The sequence below is a fragment of the Neomonachus schauinslandi genome, chromosome 9 (genome assembly GCF_002201575.2).
Source record: "Neomonachus schauinslandi chromosome 9, ASM220157v2, whole genome shotgun sequence".
In the NCBI taxonomy this organism is placed as follows: Eukaryota; Metazoa; Chordata; class Mammalia; order Carnivora; family Phocidae; genus Neomonachus; species Neomonachus schauinslandi.
The window spans coordinates 45,443,446-45,469,396 of NC_058411.1; the positions used below are offsets into that span (position 1 = coordinate 45,443,446).

At 40.6% G+C, this 25,951-nt stretch overlaps 1 protein-coding gene across 13 annotated transcripts in view; it reads left to right on the forward strand.

Moving 5' to 3' along the window:
- The first annotated feature begins 8,167 nt into the window (after positions 1 to 8,167).
- Positions 8,168 to 25,951, forward strand: part of ERO1A (endoplasmic reticulum oxidoreductase 1 alpha) — a 54,770-nt gene continuing 36,986 nt past the window's right edge. For 4 of the 13 annotated variants that reach the window (XM_044917777.1, XM_044917774.1, XM_044917780.1 and 1 more), the window contains exons 1-4: positions 8,169 to 8,540; positions 17,323 to 17,442; positions 18,170 to 18,253; positions 23,241 to 23,279. In XM_044917777.1, the coding sequence (XP_044773712.1) occupies positions 8,427 to 8,540; positions 17,323 to 17,442; positions 18,170 to 18,253; positions 23,241 to 23,279 (357 nt within the window). In that variant the 5' untranslated portion in view covers positions 8,169 to 8,426. Of the gene's footprint in view, positions 8,550 to 17,322; positions 17,443 to 18,169; positions 18,254 to 23,240; positions 23,280 to 25,951 lie in introns of all 13 variants that reach the window. The other 9 variants (XM_021701377.1, XM_021701378.1, XM_044917775.1 and 6 more) reach the window with 6 other exon arrangements.

A 25,951-nucleotide genomic window follows, 5' to 3' on the forward strand; every position in this document is an offset into this window, starting at 1 on the left:
TCTTTCTTTCTTTCTTTCTTTCTTTCTTTCTTTCTTTCTTTCTTTCTTTCTTTCTTTTTTCCTTCTTTTCTTTCTTTCTTTCCTTTCTTTTCTTTCTTTCTTTCTTTCTGTCTGTCTGTCTTTTTAAGATTTATTTATTTGAGAGAGAGCAGGCACAGACAAGTGGGGAAATGGGCAGAGGGAGAGAACTTTCAAGCAGACTCCCCGCTGAGTGCAGAAGCCCAACTCTGGGCTGGATCCTATGACCCATGAGATCATGACCTGAGCTGAAAACCAAGAGTCAGATGCTTAATTGACTGAGCCACCCACACCCAGGCGTCCCCTGTTTCCTTTTCGTATGCACCCATAAGACTGTATACCTCTCCATCAGAAATGGAGGCTTCCTGCCAGCAGTGGTGCAGGTGAGCCATCTTGGAAAGAGAGCCTCCAGCCCTACGGCAGCCTTCAGCTGACTGAGGCCGTAGTCTTGATTGCAACACAGTGAGAGACTGAGTCACACACCCAGTTCAACTGCTCCTGAATTGCTGGTCCACAAAAACTGTGAAGTGATCAGTGTTCAGTGTTTTACGCCATTAAATTTTGTGGTAATCTGTTACACAGGGATAGATAACTAATAGGACAGGAACTGATATTTTTCTAGAGAGAAATTGGGAAACTACCAGATAGGCAAGTAGCAACTATTTTTGCTCCCACATCAGCCGTAACCCTCGAGATTTTGGAAATTTGTCATCCCAAATATCTACCCCAAATGCCTACCGGAATGCATGTAGTTGAATGTATGCATGGCTAAGCAGTAAGATGTTGAGGTAGGAATAGAAGTTAGAATTCTTATGCTTCTGGGAAATACTTTTCTTTAATAAAGTAATATATAAAGACTTTTTTTTTAAAGTACCACAACACCTAGATAGAAAAAGAGGAGTCCACTGCCCCACCCTATTCTACTCCTGGGTCCTATTCCTCAACTCTTTAACATGTTTCTTCTACATTTTCTTTCTAAATAACATGCTTATGCTGCTATTTCTTGATGAACCAATTTCAGGATTTATCTTTGACTTGCTAATAAAGAAGATAAAGATGTAGCACCCTTATATCACTCCAGATCCCCACTTTCCCTACCTCCATCCTCCAGGTATACAATATATACAAATTTGGTTAAATCACCATCTAGTATTTGTCTTATTGTGGAGCTATGGAAATCAAAGCAATATATAATACGTACATTTTATTGTACAATTGTTTGAACTTCCTAGAATTAAAGCTGCCTCATTTTTTAAATGTTCTTTTTTTTTTAATGACTTCTCCCCACTTTACAATATAATTGTTAACTTGCCCTGAAGAGTGTTTTTCCTAAAGTCAGTCACATCAGGTATTCCCTTCAGTTCACCTAGTTACACTCCCCTGGAGGCCTCCCCGCTGTCTAATCTAGGCCCTAGGTCTGTTACACGGCTGTCTTCTCAGAACTTTAACTCCTCTCTTGGGTGCTATCTTTTCTTTCTGAATACCCATGTCTCCTCATTTCTGGTTTACTCCTTTGGTTGGATCATATCCTCCCATAAATTGTCTGAGAAAGGATTTAAAGATGTACATTATTCTTCATATATAACAATACTTTAATAATTCTATTCTCAGGGGTGCCTGGGTGGCTCAGTCAGTTAAGCAGCTGCCTTCGGCTCAGGTCATGATCCCAGCGTCCTGGGATCAAGTCCCCACATCAGGCTCCTTGATCAGTGGGGAGTCTGCTTCTCCCTCTCCCTCTGCTGCTCCCCCTGCTTGTGCTCTCTCTCTCTCTCTCACTATCTCTCTCCCTGTTTCAAATAAATAAATAAAAAATCTTTAAAAAAAACTAAGAATTCTATTCTCAGACTTGATTAATAGCTTGGCTGGCTAAAGAATCCTCAGAAGTTTGAGGGCCTTGCTCCATTGTCCTGGAGCTTCCAGTGCTGTAGCGCGCCCTTCTGATTCTTAATTCTTTGTAGGGAACCAGGTGTTTTGTTTTTCTTTCTGAAAATTTTACCTCTGTTAGGGGCATTTTCCACCCAATAGACCGGGCACTCAGTGTACCTATCAATCCAGATAGCCATCCTTCAATTTTGGCTATTTTCCCGAATAACCTCTAAGACGATTTCCTCTCTGTTTTCATGTTCTCTCTTACTGGTACACTTATTAGTCAGACTCTGCTCTCCTTGAATTAACCCTCTATTTTTTCCATCTCTTCTCATCTATCTCTACCTCTTTGTTTTTTTTATATCACTATCTAGGAGATTTCCTCAATGTTTCCTCTAATATTTTGGTGAAAACTTTTTATTTTGGCTATCATATATTTAGCTTCCAAGAGCTCTTTCTTGTTCTCTAGTTGTTCCTTTTTTTTTTTTTTTAAGATTTTATTTATTTATTGGCAGAGAGAGGGAGAGAGAGAATACAAGCAGGGAGAGTGGGAGAGGGAGAAGCAGGCCTCCCGCTGAGCAGGGAGACTGATCCCAGGACCCTGGGACCATGACCTGAGCCGAGGGCAGACACTTAACGACTGAGCCACCCAGGTGCCCCTCTAGTTGTTCCTTTTTATAGACTCCTGTTCTTATGTGTTTGATGATATGATTATAGCTTTTTATTTGTCTTTCTTTCTTCCCTCTTTGTTTCCTCAAAGTTCCTATTTTCGTATTTGCTTTGGTCTATTTCATGTTGGAGGCTTTCCTTAACAATCTTGTTAGCCTTGGTATTCTGATCATATACTGAGTCATTAAATAAAAGAAGAATTCTGAGTGTGTGTGTGGGGGGCACTAACTGTTCTGTTGTTTTTGATGCTGTTGTTTATTCCTGGAAGAATTCTCCACTCTCCTTTTAGAATGGGAGAGGAGGAAATCAGGCATGAGGGGGTGACTGGAAAGCAGGAATGCATACGGTCTGCAGGTTTGGAGCTGCGTGTTACAGGTGGTCTGCTGGAGGTAAGGGAGGCATTTTAATATTCAGCAAGGAGGGGCTTCACTTAATCAACCCTTCTTTCATTTTGGAACTCTCTCCCCTCTCTCTGTAAATGTGCTGAGTCTAGAGTCCCTGAGTTTGTAGCCACTCTTGTTTCTTGACTGGACAATCTTGATCTTGAAATGTGTTCTAAATGAATTTTAGATAAGTTTCTTTTATTTTTTTCTAATCCATCAACTGGTAGTTGAGCTCCTGCTTTATCATCAATTTTCCCACATCCATACCTTTTGTGAATTTTCTCGTCAATTCCAATTCTCTTGTGTCCTCAGTCCCATCCAAATTTACTTCTGCCCAAAATGATTGCTTTGCCTCTAAGCTTATAATGTTTGTTTGAAACATAATCACATGTTGCCCTGTGACATCTCATGCTGTTATCTTCTCCAGTTCATTATTTAATTTATGTGTACATTCATTAATTCACTCAAAAGTCATCTTGTGAAACTCACACACTAAGTGCTGAGGAAGCTGAGACTACCAAGGCAAGTTCTCTACCCCTCTGTTGAATGGGGAGAACATTTACATAAATACATATTTGATTCCACATACTAAGCACAATTATATGAGCTTATAGAACCAAAAAGGAGAAACCTAATCCAACCACAGAGGAGTTAGGGAAGACTTCATGGAGGTAGCAGTTGCCTGAGCTTAATCTTAAAGGAGTTAGCCAGATGAAGTGAGGATGGTCCATATAAGGCAGGGCAAAAAACATTTCAGGAGTGGAAACAGAGTGAGTAAAAACATGGAGGGTGGAAACAAGGTCTATATGGGGAATTGTTAATAGTTCAGTGACCGTAAGGCAGAGAGGTATTAGAGATATAGCTGGAAAAATAGGTGAGGCCAGATCATGGGGACTTTGAATGTCATGCTGAGAATCTTGAATTTGATTCCTCAGATAGTGGGGAGCATTGGAGTTTTTAAACAGAGATGTGATATGGTCAGATTTATATTTTTGAGAAATCAGGCTAGCATGGAGGCTGTTTTTTGATGGGGACAAGCTTAGAGCCTGGGTGATCATTTAAGAAAATGTGACAATAAATCAGGTGAGTGACAATAAGGGCTGAAACTAACTCCTTGGTCATAAAGATGGAGAGGAGGGAATAAATTGAAGAAAGAACTGGCAGGACTTGGTTGACTAATAGATAACAAATCTATTGATTGGTGAAAAAAAGGGAGAAACTGAGGGTGGCTTCCTGCTTCTTAGGTGTCTAGATATGGATGGTGGTGAGGAAAGCAGATGGTTGGGTCCAATAGGCAGTTGGCTTTTGAATGTTGGGGAGAGATCTGAACTAGAAAAATAGATTTGGGAGACATTGGCAGGGAGGAGGTATTTAAAATTGTGAGAATGGGCAAGTTTCATCAGGGGCAAGTATAGAAGAAGAGCACTGGACAGAGGATAGAATCCTGGGGAACACTCACATCTTAGATGTAGGCTGGGGGAAAGCCCATGGAGACAGTTAAATAATACTAGAGAAGTGTAAGGAGAATCTGGAGTGTTTGATGCATAGACACTGAACTGGAGGATGGAATGAGCATTGTCAAAGTGCAGCAGAGATTTCATGATCTCATGAAAATGGTAATTAGATTTGACCATAAGATGGCCAGATATAGAGGAGTAGGAGGGTAGAGTTAGAAACCTCACTGCACCGTGGGGTTAAAGTGTAAGTGGGAAGTTAATAAGTCAGTTACTACTATATGAAGCTTGTTATTCCAGGAATATGAGGGAAAGGAGGTGAAGATAGAGCTTAGGTGGCATTTCTCCCCATCTCAAATAATCTCAAGTGTCTTGGGAGAAAATTCTAGCAATGTATAACATGCATATTTATATTCAATAAATACTAATAAGATAAATAGATCTAATCAACTATCAACACCAGACCTTTAGATTTTTACTTAGCCTTTCTTCCTCTTGTGTGTCATAATATTCCTTTTCCTTGAGCAAATTTTTCCCTTGAGATGATTTCCTTCCAGCCTATTCAGTGCCAGAAAATGTTTAGGTACTGAGAATCTTCCTACAGAAATCTCCATGTCTCATTTTGAGAAATTGGGTTCAAGCCATTTCCAGCTTTGGTCATTAAAAAAAAATAATAATAGCTGTTGTTTGCACAGGTAATCAGAATTCCATCAAGAAATGCTGTGTACACTAAATCTAAGTTATGTTATTGTTATAATCACTGGTATTAGAATAACAAGGTTGTGACCTTGTTCATCTCTAAAAAATTTAATGTTGTTTAGCTAAGGTATAATAGAAGGGAGGCTGGACTTTTGGAGAGCAAAGGTTGAACCGTGTGCCCTGTGGGTGCTCCTTAATAGTTACTGAATGACTAATCAGTTATTTCATAGGCCCTAACACAGGTGAGGTGATTTCCAGAGTAGGCAGAGTGGGAAAAGTAAACTCACACAAAAAGGACCAACTTGAAGGATTCTCGGGGAAATAAATGTCAGTGGTCGTTATGCAATGTGTATAAAACTGTGTTTTACACATTCTAAAGTCCCTGACAAAGCTGAAAGGGAAAATTATAATTATTAAGACAATAAAGTAAGATCCAGCAATCCCACTTCTGGGTGCATATGAAACCATTATCTCAAAGAGATAGCTGCACTCCCATGTTCATTCAGCATATTCCCAATTGCCAAAGTATGGAAATAACCTAAGTGTGCATCAGTGGATAAATGGATAAAGGGGATGTGGTATACATATACAATGGACATGATTCAGCTACGAGAAAGAAGGAAATCCTGCTGTTTGCTACAACATAGATAGGCCTTGAGGGCATCATGCCCAGTGAAATAAGCCAGACAGAGGAAGACAAATACTGCATGGTATCACTAATACGTGAAATTTAAAAAAAAATTAAAAAGTCAAACTCATAGAAACGAGAATAGAAAAGTGGTTGGCAGGGGCTGGGGGGAGGAGGGGTAGGGAGAAATTGGCAAAAGTGTACAAACCTTCAAGCATAAGATGAATAAGTTCTTAGGATCTAATGTCTAATATGGTGACTATAGTTGGTAACTATTTGTATAATTGAAATTTGCTAAGAGAGTTGAACTTAAATGTTCTCACCAAGGAGGAATAAAAGGTAAATATCTGAGATGATAGATGTGTTAATGAACTCAGTGGGGGGGGATCCTTTGACAATGGCATCTGTGTATCAGATCATCATGACATACATTTTAAATATCTTACAATTTTATTAGTCAATTAAACTTCAATAAAGCTGAAAAAGCAATAAAGTAAAAACTAAATGGTCTTATATGGTGATGGTTTCTGATTACAAGTTTGCTAGAAATTTGTTGTGGGCAAGAGTTCAAATCTGAGGAATGGAGGTTTCATCCTGGGAACGTTCATACTTTTAAACTCTCCCACATTACAGGTTTATTGCATCAGGGTGAAATCCAGAGCTGACTCATATTCAGATTGCTTCCTCCTGCAATTTTAGGCTTTATTCATTTAGTTTCTCCATTTTCATCTCTTATTTTGAGAGTGTAATCTTCAGATATTAATACTGTATATGAAAAAATATTCATTCATTTTACAAACACAGGCAGAGAAGCCTTGTTAAGATACTGAGAGTCACAGGTATGTTTGAGGCAAAATTCCCGCTTGAAGAGTTGAAAGAGATTACAATTCAGTGGTAGAAACATGAAGTACAAATGTCATAAAGGATCACATGCTAAGTTCTGTAGCGTGTCCCTCTGTATGCAGGGACTCGACCTTATGTCTTTATATCTCTAATGTCAAGCTTAGTCTGGCATAGAGTAAGTTTATTGAATTGAAATTCATTTAGAGACTGGAAATGGGTGAAGAGGAAACCAGAAAGACCATGTAGAAGAGGGAATGAATGAGCTGGGTCTGGCCCTGGAGACAGAAGTAGGATCAGTAGACAGGTATGATGAAAAAGAAGTTGCTAGGCAAAGAGGGAGATTGGATTAATATGTAAATGTGGCATATTGTAGATATTAGAATCTGAGCTTCTCAGGCCCACCAGGATCTCAGATGGTTGATGACATTTTAGGATGCGACAGTCCACTGCCAAGTGAAAGCAGAGCATAGGTTATGGGCATTGAAGTAAGAAATATCTGAGTTTGAGTCTCACCTCTAGCATATCATGTGACTTTGAATAACATATATAAACTTTCTATGCTTATTTTTCTCAGCTGGAAAACAGAAGTAATACCTATTTGGGGCCTACCATATCCTAAACTACTTCATTAAAAATGACATACCAAGGGGCGCCTGGGTGGCTCAGTCGTTAAGCGTCTGCCTTCCGCTCAGGTCATGATCCCAGGGTCCTGGAATCGAGCCCCACATTGGGCTCCCTGCTCCGTGGGTAGCCTGCTTCTCCGTCTCCTGCTCCCCCTGCTTGTGTTCCTGCTCTCGCTCTCTCTCTCCGTGTCAAATAAATAAATAAAATCTTAAAAAAAATGACATACCAAAAAAAAAAGATAATTTGAAATATTTGGAAATGTTAATAAGATGTTGGGAAGCTTTCCAGTTTCATCGTGAAAATTTCTCCTTGAAAAGGCTTCTAGACTCAGATCCACGGCTCGGAATTAAAGGACGAGCTCGTCTTTTCCTCACGTCATCTCCCCGCTCTGGGGAGATGAAATGAGAGGGTTTCCACCTGCGCTGACGGATACAATCGTAGCCACTCGCTACATTTGACTATGAAATGTGGCTAGTTTGCATAAAATGCACGCCAGATTAGATTTAAAAACAACATGTAAAATATTTTATGAATAATTTAATATTGAGTATATTTCGAAATGTTTCGCATATATTGGGTTAAATAAAATATATTAAAATTAACTTCACCTGTTTCTTTTTGCTCTTTCGACGTAACTACTAGAAACTCTAAATTACCTATGCAGCCCTGGTCTAGATGATCACTCCTGTCCCTTTCAGCTTTAAGACGGCTAGGGACACTGTGGACGCGTAATCCGTACGGTTTTCCTTCCTCGCTTTGAGATACCGAAGGATTGGCCGGGAGTGCGCGGGGTGGGGTGGGGCGGGGCCCTGCGGGGAGACGCAGACCCCTCCGGTTTCGCCCTCGCTCTCGCAGCGGGAAGGACCCCCGACTCCCCCGCGGGGGTTGGGGCGGCAGCACCCGAGCGAGGGACCAGGCACCGGGCGTAGGGGGGCCGGGGCCGGGCGCAGCGCGCCGGGCGGGGCAGAACCGGGAAGCGGGTTTGTGCGTCAGCCTCACGCGCGGGGAAGGAAGCCGACTCGAGGCCCCGGGCGGCCCGCTGCGGGCGCCTAGGCACGTCCGCAGGCTCCGCCGGGAGGTGGCGGCCGCTGAGAGGCGGGAGAGCCGAGGGCGGGCCTGGGAGGCGGCCCGGAGGTGGGGCGCCGCCGGGGGCCGGCCCGCGCGGGCTTCATCTGCGGACGCGCGGCCTGCGCCCGAGTGCTGGGACCGCGAGGCGCCGGGTGACGATCGGCTAGAGCGGCTATGGGCCGCCGCTGGGTCTTCCTGATCGGCCTCGTGGGGGCCGTGTGGCTGCTCGGCTCGGGTCATGGTGGGCAGCAGCCCCCTGTGACGGCGGCGCAGAGGTGCTTCTGCCAGGTGAGGGTTGTGCGCGCCGCTCCCGGTGCTTCGCGCCTCCCCCCTGCGCTCCGTCCCGCTCGCCCCTGCAGGTGAGGGACTGGGAGTATCTCTGCGTCTCCACCCTCCTGGACGAGCCCCCAGAGCTTCTGCTCTCTTGCCGGGCTGAGTCCTCTGCAGCTCGCCTGGCTTGGTGTGGACCGGAGTCCCAACGCAGCCGCGCTTCGGATCCGGTGTGGGGTGAGAGGTGTGGGCGCACGCTATTATGTTCTTACCGAGTTGGTTTATGCATCTTTGTTGGTCTTCCCTGCCCCGGAAGGGCGTGCACGCTGTGCGCGAACACTCAGTATTTGTTATTTTAGTAGAACCTGGGTCTTCCTGACTTCTCTCTTGACCTGGAACTGTGTACGTTGCGCCTATGCTGGGTGCCTTTGCTCTCCTTCCTGGGCAGGATGTGCTTTTGAAGGGGGGGCTACTCTCAGATCTCGTTGTCAGGCAGGAGAAGAGCTTCGTGGAGCTTTTCTGTGTCTAAGCCCAACTGCCTTGTGTCTTTGGGGCCGCGGCTTGCCCTGTGGCTCCTCGCCCCGTGCGTCCTTTCTTTTTCCTAAATGTGATGAGATTCTCTTAACGTCACGCCCATTTTGGGAGGATGAGCCTTACTCCTCAGTGCACAAGTTTAATCACAAACTTATGATCATTTTCTCTTTTTAGTAAACGATGTGGGTTCCCTGAGAAAAAAAGTCAAAGAAATTTAGAGGTTTTTGGATCTACAGTATTCTGTATTTTAATATCATTACTCTTCAAGTCACGTTTTGGTTGGCTTCTGTTGATAAAAATTACATATAAACGAAATTGAGGGTAGGCATCCAAATTTTTCCTTTTAAGTGGATTGTACTATTATCAGAAATAACGTTTTATATGTGTAGGGGCAATGCTACTATTTCACAGAGTAAAGAAACAACTTTAAATATTATGGGAGGAAAAAATAAATCAATATCATGGGGGAAGAACTGTCTCTTTCACTGCTTTATATTCTTGCATTTTGTTGATTGCTTAGTGATTTGGGAGTTGAGATGTTATCTGAGTAGGAGAGGCTGAAAGGAAATTGCTGCTTTACAACTAAGATTGAAAAGCTCCTTTACTTTCAGGGTTCGACAAACTGCACACAATCAAGTACTTCAAAGGAAGAAGGATCATTTTCTACAGATTACAAATACAACATAACACAAAGTGTAAACATTTACAAATAAGTGAAGTCGAAGTTAAGAGATTTTAAAATAAGTTAGTGTTGAAAGAAGATGTCCAATGTAACATTTTCAACTACACTTTAGATTTTTAGAAATAATAGTACATGTTGAACTTTTCAACTTTCACTACCCCCCCATAACCTTTTTAGATATCTGATTAAAATTGGGGAGTTTTTAATTTTTTAATATTTTTTTCTTCTGATTAGTATTTTAGCTCCCCCACCCTTATAATATTTTCAAGATTTGAATAGTCCCCCAACACAAACATCTGTTATATCCCTTTCTTTTCCTTTTAGAACAAGAGTGGCTGTTTTTCTTTTCAGAATCAACTTTAAAAAATAATAAATTGAGGGGTGCCTGGGTGGCTCAATTGTTAAGCGTCTGCCTTCGGCTCAGGTCATGATCCCAGGCTCCTGGGATAGAGCCCCACATCGGGCTTTCTGCTCAGCGGGAAGCCTGCTTCTCCCTCTCCCACTCCCCTTGCTTGTGTTCCCTCTCTCTCTGTGTCTCTCTCTGTCAAATAAATAAATAAAATCTTTTAAAAAATAATAAATTGAGGGCCACATGGTAAAAAACAGTTTTAAGAAAAATTTAAAATGGGGTGCCTGAGTGGCTCAGTCAGTTAGGCGACTGCCTTCTGGTCATGATCCCAGGGTCCTGGGATTGAGCCCCACATACGGCTCCCTGCTCGGCGGGGGGCCTCCTTCTCCCTCTCCCTCTGCCGCTCCCCCTGCCTGTGCTCTCCTGCTCTCTCTCTCTGTGTCAAATAAATAAATAAATAAAATCTTAAAAAAAAAAATTTAAAATGGTCTATTTAAATCAATTTAAGAACAGAGACCATCAATTTCAATTCAATAGATTGAAACAAATACTGTTATGGTAGTAACGGAAGAGATGGGGGTAAGGAGGAGAAGGGACAAGTGATGAATAGACATGAAGAGAAAATTGGAGACAAGCATATAGACATAGATGTATACAGAAATGAGAGAGACACACAGAAATAAAGAAAAAAATGGTGGAAGAAAAGATGAGAGGAGACAAATGGTGGAAATTATTCATTCAATAAACATTTATAAATACTGTGTACATTGACCTGAGTATTTGGAATATAGAAATAACTGTGGTGTGATCCTTGCCCTTAAGAACTTACAATTTAGTGAATAAAGTTCTTTGGAGCTTGGGGAGAGGCAGAGAAAGGGCGCCTGGGTGGCTCAGTCGCTAAGCATTTTTTTTTAAAGATTTTGTTTATTTTTTGGACAGAGTGAGAGAGCACAAGCAGGGGGAGTGGCAGAGGGAGAGGGAGAAGCAGGCTCCCTGCAATGTGGGGCTCCACCCCAGGGCCCCAGGATCCCGGGATCATTACCTGAGCGGAAGGCAGATGCTTAACCAACTGAGCCACCCAGATGCCCCGATCCCACGCATTTTATTTTATTTTATTTTTTAATTTTATTATGTTAATCACCATACATTACATCATTAGTTTTGATCCTGAGCATTTTAAGAAACAAGTTAGTCGGGATGCCTTGCTGGCTCAGGCAGTAGAGCATGCCACTCTTGATCTTGGTGTTGTAAGTTCGATCCCTATGTTGGGTACAGCGATTACTTAAAAAATAAAATCTTTAAAAAAAGTTAGTAAATAATGCTAGACACTAAATTAAAGACTAACTTTTGACTTAAAGTTTAGAAATAAAAGTTAAAATCTCTCATTCTCTTCGCAGTACCCGATTAGCAGCAAAGTTCTGTCGAGTCTGCTTTGGTAATAGTCTTTTTCTCCCTTCCTGTTGCCAGTCTCTCTTATGCTTCTGCCTTGAATTACCACATCACCCCTCATCACACTCTTGCGCAGGTGCCTGGTAGTAGGGATTCAGTTAATAGAAAACCAACTCTAAATGGAGCGAAAGCAGCATGTGGTTATTTGGCCTTAGGAAGTTATTGAAGTAAAATGTACAAAGCTCTACAAATAATCAGATTAAATTCAATAAGCATTTATTGAGGCCTATTATGAATAAGTTTTGAGAGATCAAGAACTAAGCTAAAAATTTAAAAACTTAGTTCCATTTCTTGATACTCCAGAGTACTGAGCCTGGTACATAATTGGTACTCAGCAAGTATTAGGGAAGTTACAATACAGGATGTGAGCACTGTGCTAGCAGGAGTATATTCTTTCAGTTATTCTGCTTAGTGAGGCATTTGCATGTTTTTCTGGAATTGATCTTTCAGATGGGTTGATGGCTCCAAATGAATCTTTAAAGTTAGTCAATTACTGCATATGCTGTTGACAGAGAGAGAGAGAGCTCAAATGAGAATGAGGGGAGGGGCAGAGGGGGGAGAAGAGGGAGAGAGAGAATATCAAGCAGACACCCCGCGGAGTGCGGAGCCTCAGGAGCCCAATGTGAGGCTCGATCCCAAGACCCTGAGATCATGACCTGAGCTGAAATCAAGAGTCAGGTGTTTAACCAACTGAGCCACCCAGGCACCCTGGTTTAGGTCAATTTAAAAAATAGTTTTTATTTGTTAGTCAGAGTGGCTGGGCCATGGAAGAGACACTCCATAATATGTTGCGTGGTAGGTGGAAATAAGCCTGGATTAAAATTTAGTCAGAGGAATCTTTGAAACAAGTTATACTGGAGAGATGTCCATTGACTCTGAGTACTTACTACATTCCCCGCCTTTTTGAACAAAGAATGTGGAACAAAGCACGTTTCACATTAGTTGCTACACTTTGGGTCACAACAACAATTTAAAGTTCTAAAGACTAAGGCTTTAAGGCAGAAATAGCTTGTAGCTTTCCATGTCCTTAGAATGATGCCAACTACCCCGTATAGAATTTTTGGTGTTTCCATGCTTTCATTAACAGAGGTGTCTCAGTCAACTCTGTCAGTGAATAATTTTCATGTTCTTTTTGATGGTCACAAACCACTACAAAATTAAATACAACTAAAGGTCTTTGCAAAAAAAAAGAACACTTTGAGCACTTTTAAAAGGTATTTCATATTTCAAAGAAGTATGAAGAATATATTCTCACAGTGCTTGGGAAAAAAATGATAGTCTGTGGTAGGACTAGAAGTTGTTGGTACATAAGGAAACTATTTAGGAAGTGTTTTTTTGTTTTGTTTTGTTTTGTCTTTCATTGTAAATAGTGAACAAAGAAAATAGTGAACAAGCAGGCCCATGTTATTTTCTTTTCTCTTGCCTTTTATATTTTGGTATTTGGTCCAAACCAGTCAGTCTGTGGAGAAACTATTTGAGACTACCACTGCAGTTAACTGTTGGCTGTCCAGTTCTATGTTCCATTGGGGCTACAGATGTAAAATTTTTGGAATATTTTATCTGCAAACTGGGCCTTTTTTTTTTCTTATTAAAAAAAGAAATGTAGGGGGTGCCTCGGTGGCTCAGTCAGTTTAGCTTCTGACTCTTGATTTCGGCTCAGGTCATGATTTCAGGGCCGTGGGATCGAGCCCCACATCAGGCTCTGCACCAGGCGTAGAGCCTGCTTAAGATTCTCTCTCCCTCTGTCCCTCCCCCCCCCCCCCCCCCCTGGACTCAAGTTTTTGTGTGCACACACACACACACACACTCTCTCTCTCTCTCAAAAAAAAAAAAATGTTGTGGTTGCTTTGGGGAATAGTAAGATCCCTTTCACTGGAAGCATATAAGTAGTGGTAGGGTAGTAATACTAACATTTACTGGCTGTTTAGTCTTACATTTCATTTTGATACCAACTCTTAGAGATGGGAACTATTCGTATTGCCATTTTGTGTTGAGATAGGAAACAGGCTTGGAGAGGTTAAAAAAAACTTGGGTAAGGTCAATAACTAATAAGCAGCGGAGATGGGATTTAACCCCAAGAAGGCCTGAGCCCAGGGCCTACGTGCTAACCATTGTCGCACACTGCTTCCTCAAGAGTGTGTAGGAGGGCATTGCTGTGTGCTTGGGAGGCTGCAGCAGAAGGCCCTCAAAGGCTTTTCAGCTCTTTAGAGACTAGGACTTTAAGCCGGGTGATGTTATGTCCGGCCTACCCGGGTCCTTATATCCGCCATCCCTCAGCAAGGGCCTTCTACTTGCCACCTATTAGTTCGGCCCCCTACCCAACGCTGATTGCCGCCTGAAGTCTAGAGCAGCGAGCTTCAAATGTTAGCATGCATCAGTCACTTTGTGTATGTGTGTGGCGGGGCGGGGGGGGGGGGTGGGCATTAAACAAAACATTCAGATCCCTGTGGAAGGCTCAGAATTCCGTTGCAGTTTAGAGATAATGTGGCCATTATTTCAGCAGCCTTAGCACATCCTGAAGCTGCATTAGTGTCAGGTCATCCTTGTTCCAGATCAGCACCCATCTCTTGGTCTTAGTCTAGGTACTAGGACGTTGCTTTGTTTCCAAGATGCTGCTCTGGGTCTGTTCACTGGATTTCTTCCTTTGTCTTTCCCAGAGACTGTATTCTGGTAACATGCCTGGTTCTGTAGTTTCTACAACTGGGCCTGGCATCATACCTGCCAGACTTCTTTCCAGGGATTGGGTTTTGCCTTTTGGCAGGCTTATCTGAACGGTCACATGGCTTGGATTTCTGAGTATCTTCCTGTCTGTTCTTTGCTGGGCCCTCTCCATCTATTGAAACTCCTCACCCTTGCTCTGCCTCCGTAACTGCCGTGCTACCTTTTGTAGTAGCTGGAAATACCTCCTACTCAATTTCTAAGACAAAAGTCAGAGGATTTTTAAATCTACCATTGTCCTGTCTTCTCTCTTTGAGGTCTCTGGGCTATAAGCCATTTCTGCTCTGAATGCATCTTGCATTCCTTTATGGTTTGGGGCTTCTTTTTTTTTTTTTAAGATTTTATTTATTTATTTGACAGAGAGAGACACACCTAGAGAGGAAACACAAGCAGGGGGAGTGGGAGAGAGAGAAGCAGGCTTTCCACAGAGCAGGGAGCCCGATGCGGGGCTCGATCCCAGGACCCTGGGATCATGACCTAAGCCGAAGGTAGACGCTCAACGACTGAGCCACCCAGGCGTGGTTTGGAGCTTCTTCTAGCTTCCTTTGTGGTTAAGGTACAGCTTGGTAAAATGTTACATGCAGTGGGTTATTTACCTTTGCTGCTTGCTTTCCTTGTTCTGAGTGTATTCCTGCCACTTGGGCTTGAGTGGTCTGGAGCAGTGAGCACCACCATAGGTGACGTGGTAGTACATAGTCATAATTAGACTGTGGGGCTGGTCTCCTGTGAATGAGAATGAGAGTGGACAGCATTCACTGAAACATTCATTCATATATCCACTCTACAAATAAATATTGAGCATCTACTTTGTGCTTTCTAGAAGTACAGTGCTAAGGACTAGGAATACAAAATGAGCAAACATGATTTTGCTCTCAAGGATTTTAAACTCTAGAGGGAGGAAGTGGAATAAATAAACCCAATATAGTGAGGTAATTTGTAAGGAGTATGTGGAGTATCATGGGAGCGCATAGGAGGGACAGTTAAGCAAGCAGGGGTTGAGTGGTACTCCAGGGGTAGCTTTCCAAAGGAGATGATGCTTGAACTTGAATTTCAAAGATAGATTTTTACCTTAAAAATGAATTACTTAAGGGGCGCCTGGGTGGCTAGGTCGGTCAGGCGTCTGCCTTTGGCACAGGTCATGAGTCCCGCATTGGGCTCTCTGCTCAGCAGTTAGTCTGCTTTTCCCTCTCCGTCCGTGTTCTTTCTCTCTCTCTCAAATAAATAAATAAAATCTTTAAAAAAAGGTGAACACATTTAAAAAAAAAACAGAATTACTTAAAGGGAAAAAATAAGCTTCAAACCCTTTCTCTTGTTTTTTGTGTGTGCTTCTTTCTTTTTGTGACCTAGTGTCTCTATTTGGCATGTGTCCCTTTGGCCTTTGCAGTCTTTGTGCCTGTTATTTCTTTGTATAATAATTTGTATCCAAGGGGAAAAACAGTAGCTCTTTTATGTCCTTAGAAGTTCTGTTTTTAATGCTTGAAAGAAAGAGGTGTGAAAAATCAAATAACCTAGGTTAGAAACACTTTTGTTTTGTTATCACCCCAAATTAGGAACGGAAGATTATTATATACTCAGAGAATTTTTAGCAGGAAACAAGGACAAATTTGCATATGAAATGAAGGTAGTTACTGCAGTAACAAAATATGTAGATGAGATTTCTAGTTCCCGAATTAGTCCAAAACAAGTCCAAGTCAAATAAGACTAGGTAAATTGGTGTAAAATCTTAGCTCTTAGATACTGCTGTCATCATCCATAGTGTTATCTGTCATCCAAACGTATTCACTCTTAGGTGAAAAATTTGCATTACTGTTTTGTGATGTTGTAAAATTGAAAGGTAGTGCAGGATTTTATGTATTCCAAAGGGAAAACACCTACATTCAGTATTTCAATAAAGATTATTTGCTTACTTACCAGTAGATTTAAAAAAATTTTTTTTTATAAGTCTCCCTAAAATATAATTCTAAGTAGTTTATAATGCAAATATTCAGACCAAAGTATGATAAGGATCTCTTTTCTGCAGCATGCCCTGTATTTAAAAAAAAAGAAATCTTGGTACTGTTCTTAAATCATGATGTATTTGTTACTTACAGTGTTGCAATGTATAATTAATTCTGTGAGGTATATGCCTGGCCCCAAATAAACATCTAAGACTTTTAGTTTCACTTCTCATAACATTGTCTGATTGTAATTACAGTTAAGACTGTTAGTTTTAAGCATTTGAAGATCAGAATTGGCTTTGTGGTCAATTTGCTATCTCTGTGCTGCTAGTATAAGTGATTTCTAAGCACTGTTTCTAACCTAGACAAATTATCATGGCCTAATATTTGAGAGTTGTTAGATCCTTATAATGAATTATTGTTTCCCTTATAAATACAGTATCACTTGTTTTTATACATTCACTAAGCTTGTCTCCAGACTATACATACTGTTGGAAACTAAAAGGAAAGACAGAGACAATTGAATCTTAGGAATAGGAGTCTCAGGAAAGCCAAGAATGGGAATGCAACTGGGGCTTCAAGAAAGATGGGGAGAAATAGGTGCCGGAAACCCCCAGGGAACCCATGTAGCATATGTTCTCTATCTCCTATCTCTGCTTCCCTGTGTATCTTTTAAAATCTTGCTGGCTGGCTCACGTGCTCCTCGGCTCACTTGATGACATATGGTCCGAGTTTCCTTGTTTAGTGGTCTAACTGCAGGGAGAGACATCTCTTCTTACTCTCAATTCCAGATTCCTGGAGCAGGGACCATGGCCTGGTTTGGGTTAGATGCCTACCCCTGGTCAGGCCTGGGGCGGGGTTACAGAGTGGCTACAGGGGACCAACTCTTTGCATATGTGTATGCGCACACGTGTGTGATGGTGAGCTCAGTACACCCCACAAAGAGCAGCACTGCGTTCCTCTAGGTATATGGTAAGAGCAATAGCATTATTAGATTACTGTCATACCCCATTTCTGAAAATTAGGAGGAGGAGGGATGATAAGAGTTGGTTGAGTCATAACTTCATAAGGAAAAAGAGCCCTGTTGTACCTAAGGTATTTTGATGTATTATTTCATTTTCTTTATAACAGGTTAGTGGTTACTTGGATGATTGTACCTGTGATGTTGAAACCATCGATAGATTTAATAACTACAGGCTTTTCCCGAGACTACAAAAACTTCTTGAAAGCGACTACTTTAGATATTACAAGGTATTTTTATTTTTAATTTTTTTGTACAAGAATACTTAAAATTTAAATGGATAACTGCATTTTCTTAGGAATTGCTAAGCTTCAAATTGTGGCCATTATTTAAAATTCAGTTCACAAGAGTGAACAGTGTGGTTCTGAAACCATCCATTGGATACTTTTAATTTCAACAACTCGGTTTTGCACTCTAGAGTTAGAAACTTGTTGGTTAAATTGAAGTCAGAACAGAAACTATTATATTATTATCGAAATTGCTAATTCATACTTCTCTAAAATACTGTGTCAACTCCACTTAATTAAAATAATTAAATTTTTTTGAGAAGCATGACTTTATTCTGACCTGTATTATTTTAACTAGTCACTTGAGATATCTACAGAAAGAGTTTAGAATATCTGATCATTGGAGTATGTAGTTCTCATCTGAGTTCACAAATGCCTGTTACCTCCTTAAAAAGAATATCATTGGAGCGGTGATGATATGAGCTACTCTGGCTCCTGGTCACCATCTGTTCAGGGTCTAGTTAGTAGCATCCGTGTCTTTCTAAGCAAGTCTTCCAGTTTACTTACAAAGCTACACACTGATACCATCACTGGAACTTGGCAACTGGAAAGTGGAAGAAAAAGAAAAGCTGCAGCCAATAGCATGACCAGGTTATATCATCGTAATTCAATGCCTGTCAGTAATAATCTCAAGATTCTTACTTGTATAACCTTTTCTGTTATCCTGTAGGTAAACCTGAAGAGGCCGTGTCCTTTCTGGAATGATATCAGCCAGTGTGGGCGAAGAGACTGTGCTGTCAGGCCTTGTCAGTCGGTAAGAACCACATATACATTTAAGGCACATTACATCATTTTTCAAATAATTGCAATTCTTTTTTTTTTAAGATTTTATTTATTTATTTGTCAGAGAGAGAGTGAGCACAGGCAGGGGAACAGCAGGCAAAGGGAGAAGCAGACTCTCCGCTGAGCAGGGAGCCCCATGTGGGACTCGATCTCAGTATCATGACCTGAGCTGAAGGCAGACGTTTATTTTTTTTTAAGATTTATTTTATTTTATTTTATTTTATTTTATTTTATTGAGAGAGAGAGAGAGCATGAGAGAGAGGAGGGTCAGAGAGAGAAGCAGACCCCCTGCTGAGCAGGGAGCCCGATGCGGGACTCGATCCTGGGACTCCAGGATCATGACCTGAGCCGAAGGCAGTCGCTTAACCAACTGAGCCACCCAGGCGCCCCTAAGGCAGACGTTTAAACAACTGAGCCACCCAGGCGTCCCTAAATAATTGCAATTCTTAAAAAGGAGGCAATGCAACTAAAATAACATTTCAATCCTTAGGTTAAGTATAATGTTTAATATTTACAGGTTAAAAACCTAATCTTAGGTGCCTGGGTGGCTCAGATGGTTAAGTGTCTGCCTTTGGCTCAGGTCATGATCCCAGGGTCCTGGGATCGAGCCCTGCATCAGGATCCCTGCTCAGTGGGGAGCCTGCTTCTCTCTCCCTCTGCCTGCCGCTCCCCTTGTTTATGCTCTCTCTCTCTCTCAAATAAATTAATAAAATCTTAAAAAAAAAAGAAACCCAAAACCTAAACTTACTAATACGAAACCTATTTTGAATTATTCTGCTTTCGGGCGCCTGGGTGGCTCAGTCGTTAAGTGTCTGCCTTCAGCTCAGGTCATGATCCCGGAGTCCGGTGATTGAGTCCCACATCGGGCTCCCTGCTCAGCGGGAAGCCTGCTTCTCCCTCTCCCACTCTCCCTGCTTGTGTTCCCTCTCTCGCTGTCTCTCTGTCAAAAAATAAATTAAAAAAAAAAATCTTAAATAAATAAATAAAACCTTTAAAAAAATTATTGAATGATTCTGCTTTCATAATCATAGAATTTAAATTTTGTGATAAATATAATCCTTTGATTTACTAGTGAGATTAATAGTTCTTTTGGCTTGATGTTTGTTTTTTTCTTACATCTTACCCAAAGTTGTGTTTATAGTATAACGAAGTGAAATTAATCAAAGTGTAAACAAAATCCCTCATCTTTTCATGGGTGTATTGTTTTCCGTGGGTGGGGAGGGATTGGACAAAACACCTGGTCTTACTTAAGAATTCTCAGAACAGGGATGCCTGAGTGGCTCAGTCGGTTGGGTGCCTGCCTTCAGCTCAGGTCATGATCCCAGGGTCCTGGGATTGAGTCCCGCATTGGACTCCTTGCTCAGCGGGAAGCCTGCTTCTCCCTCTGCCTCAGCTGCACCCCCTGCTTGTGCGCGCTCTCTCTCTCTGCAAATAAATAAATAAATAAATAAATAAATAAATAAATAAATAAATAAATCTTTAAAAAAAAGAATTCTCAGAACATTAACATTTGAAGCATTTTACTCTGAAAACAGAATTTTACACTTTCAACAAAGCCTTTTTCTCCCTTTATTTTTTTTAAAGATTTTATTTATTTATTTGACAGAGAGAGACACAGTGAGAGAGGGAACACAAGCAGGGGGAGTGGGAGAGGGAGAAGCAGGCTTCCTGCGGAGCAGAGAGCCCGATGCGGGGCTCGATCCCAGGAGCCTGGGATCATGACCTGAGCTGAAGGCAGACGCTTAACGACTGAGCCACCCAGGCGCCCCCTTTTTCTCCCTTTAAAAGCATATATTTCTATTTTACTTTTTGTGCTAAAATATGCATAACCTAAAATTTACAATTTTAACCATTTTTAGTGTACAGTTTATTGGCATTAAGTACAGTCACGTTGTTGTGCAACCATCACCACCATCCAGTTGCAGAACTGTTTCCTGATCGTAAACTGAAACTGCACGTTCATTAAACAGTAACTCCCTATTCTGCCCTCCCTCTTGCCCCTGGTGACCACTATGCTACTTTCTTTCTCTTTGAATTTGATTATACTAGGTACCTCGTATAAGGGGGATTATTACAGAATTTGTCCTTTTGTGTTGGCTTGTTTCACTTGACATGTTTTCAGGGTTTATCCATAGTAGCATGTATTTGAATTTTTTTCCTTTTTAAGCCTGAATAATATTGCATTGTATGTGTATCTGCATTTCATTTATGCATTCTCCCATTGATTGGCTTTTGGGTTATTCCCATCTTTTGGCCATTGCGCATGATGCTGCTCTGGATATGGGTGCACAAGTATGCAGCTTGCATTCCTAATTTCGGTTCATTAGAATTACTGGATCGTAGGGCAGTTCTCGGTTTAAGTTTCTGAGGAACATCATGCTGTCTTCATAGTGGCTATACCATTTTACATTCCCACCAGCGATGTACAAGGCTTCCAACTTCTCTATATCCTCACTAATACTCGCTTTTTTCTGTTTTCAGGTTAATAGCCATCCTATGGGTATGAAGTGGTGCTATAATTTTGAGTGGTTTATTTTTATATGTGTAAATATTGCTGTATAGACCTATCCAGCATATGGAATTAAAGCAAATGTAAAAATATTATTTATGGGTATATATATTATGGGTATTTTATCATTAGATAATATCTTTAGTTATTTATTTATTTTTTTAAAGATTTTATTTATTTGACAGAGAGAGAGAGTGAGAACAAGCAGAGGGAGCAGCAGAGGGAGAGGGAGAAGCAGGCTCCCCGCTGAGCAGGGAGCCTGATGCCGGGTTCGATCCCAGGACCCTGGGATCATGACCTGAGCCAAAGGCAAATGCTGAAACAACTGAGCCAGCCAGGTGCCCCGAGAATCAGGTCTTTAGTTATACTCATCCTCACAGACAAAACTTTTTGAAAATTCAAGAATTAACTTGTGAACCAACCTCTGTTATGAAAATATCATTAAAGTGATATCATCAGTTTAAATGTTTCATTTTATCTCCTAAGTTCTAGCATTTATATTTAGTAAGAGGAAACATTAGTTGGGGGAATTCAAGTTTACAAATAACTTATGTATGACTTATTAAACATGCAAGAACAGGCAAGTGGTTTTACAGTTATTGAAAATTTGAATCTCATCTTTTTTTTAATGTTTCTTTTCTTTTAAGATTTTATTTATTTGAGAGAGAGAACAAGCTAAAGAGAGAGAGAGAGCAAGAGAGAGCGAGAGCACACAAACAGGGAGTAGGGGCAGAGGGAGAGGCAGAAGCAGACTGTCTGCTGAGCAGGGAGCCCAATGTGGGGCTTGATCCCAGGATCCTGGGATCATGACCTCAGCTAAAGGCAGACACTTAACTGACTGAGCCACCAGGTTCCTCTCATCTTTTTTTTTTTTTTTTAACATCTTTTTTTCAGGGCTTGAACTAACGACCCTGAGATCAAGACCTGAGCTGAGATCAAGAGTCAGGTGCTTAACTGACAGAAACTCAGGCATCCCTAAACATTTTATTTTAAGTAATCTCTACACCCAATGTGGGGCTTGAACTCACAACCTGGAATCTCTCTATAAACTGAAAGACCATTTATTTATTACCTTTACATTGGGTCAAAACCACATTCTTTCCCCTCCATTATTAATTGACTAATGTGCAAATGAATAACAACATCCAGTGTTAGTCTGTGAATAAGAAATGAGCACTCTGGTCATTAAATCCTTTTGGAGATCAGTTCAGCAAATGTATCAACAAAATTAAAAAGGTGCACATCTTTTGGTCTAGCAATTCCACCAGGATTTTCACTTACTAAAATAATTGGACAGATGTTCAAAGATGACCAAAGCAGTAATAAATATTGTAAAGGTGTCAATTCTGCTAAAATTAGTTTATGAATTTGGCATGATATGAAAAAATTAGAAACCATCTAAATATCTGGTCTTAGAAAAAGAATTATACATTGAGGTAGTTCAAAGTCTGGAAAGTTATACAATAAAGTGATTATCTCTGTGTGGCTCCTTCCCTTTGGGCAGATATAATCTATTTCAGAAATATACTTAGCACTGGAATAGGGCCCTACAATTTACAGAGTACATACATCATTATGTCTATTCATAGCATCACTTTGAGGATAGACAGATAGGTCCTATAGTTGGTAAGTGGCCAACACACGACTAAAAACCAGTGCCGTTTTGCTCTGAAAAGAACTAGGGTTCCTTAAAAAACAGTTGATTCCAAGACTGGAACAAGAAATATACAAGGTGGGGCACTTGGATGGCTCAGTCAGTTAAGCATCTGCCTTTGGCCCAGGTCATGATCCTGGGATCCTGGGATCGAGCCCCGCATGGGGCTCCCTGTTCAGTGGGGAGTCTGCTTCTCTCTCTGCCCCTCCCCCCAACTCATGTGCTCGCACTCTCTCTCTCTCTCTCAAATAAATAAATAAAATCTGTAAAAAAAAAAAAAAAAATATACAAGGTGAGCCTGGAATATCTTCTCATAACAGAAAACAAAAAGTGCTCTAAAGATTACTGGGATCCTATCAATAGGACACAGGTATAGATATCAAGTCAGCACTTTGTGGGTCCCCTGGTTGCCAATGTGGGACAATATGAGCATCAAAAGTAGTGACTATTTTTACATTTCCATGCTATTACGTAAGTAATAAAATATATGATCAGCAACCTATACAATAATTTGTTATTGGGTTTTTGTTTACTTTTAAGAAGTAATATAAAAACTGCCTAACTGTTCTCAGTTTAAAAATAATCTCATAGGGGCTCCTGGTTGGCTCAGTTGGAAGAGCATGCGACTCTTGATCTTAGGGTCATGAGTTCGAGCACCACAACTGGTGTATAGATTACTTAAATAAATAAAATAAACTTTAAAAAAAATAAAAATAATCTCAAATTATAGAAACTTAATTTTTTTTCAGAAGATAGAATAAATATCTGATAAAAGCATTTTTTTTCTTTTTTCAGGATGAAGTTCCTGATGGAATTAAATCTGCAAGCTACAAGGTATGTACACATACCTACTAATGTGTCTAGTATCTTAACAAAAAACTTGTAAAACTCATTTCCCCCTTCCAGGTACGACCCCACTTCCTGCTCTCCTTCACAGTGAAAACCCCTGGAGAGTCATTTGTACTCAGTGACTCCAATTCTTTATTTTTTCCTTTTGTTCAACCTTTTATTATGGAAAGCATGAGGGATAAATAAAAGAAAAAAACCCATCACCCAGCTTCAGCAATTATTAGTCTGTGGTCCCTCGTGCTCCATTTTCCCAATTATTTTAAAGCCATTCTCAGATAAATCTTTATGGATGTTTATTTTCTACTCTGGATTATAATCTAGTACAACTTCATTTTACTGTTCAAATCATTCTAATTTGGCCACTGGGAGCTGTTTCAGTTGGTCCTATGTCCCTTTGATATACTCCCATCATTGTGGTTTTTCTCTTTCTTCAGCACTTCCTTATTTTCTGGCACTACTTGCGTATTTCTGTCTCTTCAGTCTCTTTTAACCGATGTTCATTCCCTCTTCTTTTTTCTTCTTTGCAAACTTACGTGTTGAAGGAAATGAGTCCTTATCCTATAGAATTTTCCACATTGTGTTTTAGTTGATTGTATCCCTGTCACAGCATTCAACACATTATTTTCTATGAACTGGCAGTTATGTATTATGGCTTTTCAGATTCATTTTCTGATATGTATTGATTAGTGTTGTGTACTTACTGTTATATCAGAAGACACATAATGTCTCTTTTCTTTTTTTATTATGATGTTAAGATCTATCATTAGGTTCATTATACATCCAATATAAAGTTCCCTACTAGCTTTTTCCATGAAAGTTTTAGCAGCTTTGATGATTATTACCTAGTTGTATTCTTTCATTAGGGTTTTGAAAATGCTGATACTCTAATTATATCATTCTTTCTATACTTATTATCTGTTATTATTCTATAAAGATCTTTTCTTGTCAGCTATTTGGATGCCCTGAAATACAGTTTATACAGGACAGACAGGATAAATGCTTGTTTTCCTTTGTTTACCAGTTTTCAGAATAATTATGAGTTTGGTGCCCTAGCACCTCCAAAGATGCCCAATAAGGTTTTTATTTTTCAGTGTTATTTTGAACTTAAGAGTTTTGACATATTGGGCTGCCTGGGTGGCTCAGTCAGTTAAGCGTCTGCCTTCGGCTCAGGTCATGATCGCACGGTCCTGGGATCAAGCCCTGCATCGCGCTCCCTGCTCGGCGGAGAGCCTGCTTCTCCCTCTCCCTCTGCCTGCCACTCTGCCTACTTGTGCTCTCTCTCTCTATCTCTCTGTCAAATAAATAAATAAAATCTTAAAAAAAAAAGTTTTGACATATTTTATGGATTGGACTCTATTATAGTCATTTTTTATTATTCCTTTTGATGCTTGAGTTGTTCTGTCTTTGGCTACTAGCAGCTCCTTCAAGTTAGTAATTATGGCCTTTTAAGATGATCCCATTAGTCTTAGTAGACTTTTTGCTTTTTTTTTTTAAAAGGGTTTTTTGGCTTTTTTTTTTTTTTTTTTTTTTTTGGTTTTTTTTTTTTTTTTTTCCCCTAAGGAGTCCTATTTCTTTTAGTGGGAAATGGTATTTAGAGATTATAATCTGGGCCCTGGGAGGTGCTAGTTGTTACTGGGTTGTTACTGTTTCAAGGCCTTTTTTGGTAGGTCAAATTCAATTTGTGATTACAGAGTTGTTTTTTTTTTTTTTAAAGATTTTATTTATTTATTTGAGAGAGAAAGAGAGAGAGCACGCACAAGCAGGGGGAGGGGCAGAGGGAGAAGCAGACCTTCTGCTGAGCAGAGAGCCCGATGCAGGGCTTGATCCCGGGACCCTGGGATCATGACCTGAGCCAAAGGCACACGCTTAATGACTGAGCCACCCAGGCACCCTAATTACAGAGTTTTAAAATATACCCAGAATCTTACAATCTTTATTGCTACGGCCATATTTAAAGCCATCATCACTTTTTGCCTGGATTATTATAGTAGCCTCTTCATGGCATGCCTCCTTCTGCCCTTGCCTCTCTATTGTCTCTTCTAAAGACAGCAGCCAGAGTGACTTTTTTTTTTTTTTAAGATTTTATTTATTTATTTGAGATAGAGAGAGAGAGAGAGAGTGCAAGAGAAAGAGAGAAAGCATGAACTTGATGCAGGTGGGGGGTTGGCGAGGAGGAACAGAGGGAGAAGCAGGCTCCCCACTGAGCAGGGAGCCCGATGCGGGGCTCGATCCCAGGACCCCGAGATCATGACCTGAGCTGAAGGCAGACGCTTAACTGACTGAGCCACCCAGGAGCCAGAGAGTGATTTTTTTTTTTTTTTTTTTAAGAAATGAGGTCTTACCTCTCCTCTGTTGAAAATCCTCTCATGTGCTCCATCTCTCTTGGAGTAAAATCCAGAGGACTTAGAGAGTAACAAGAGTACATCAAGAGATCATATGCCACGGTTTGCCTTAGGCAGAACTGGTTTATGCCTGTTGTTCTGGCATCCTGAATGATTTATCATTTGTCCTGAGTTTTAAATTTTTAAAATGAAATATTAATAGTTGTGTTAAAATAAGTTAAAATGGTTCTGGTTGACCAAATACTTTGTATTTCTAGCTTCCTCTCTTGTCTCCTCTATTTGAGATGTATGTATACTAAGGAGTTCTTACTTTAA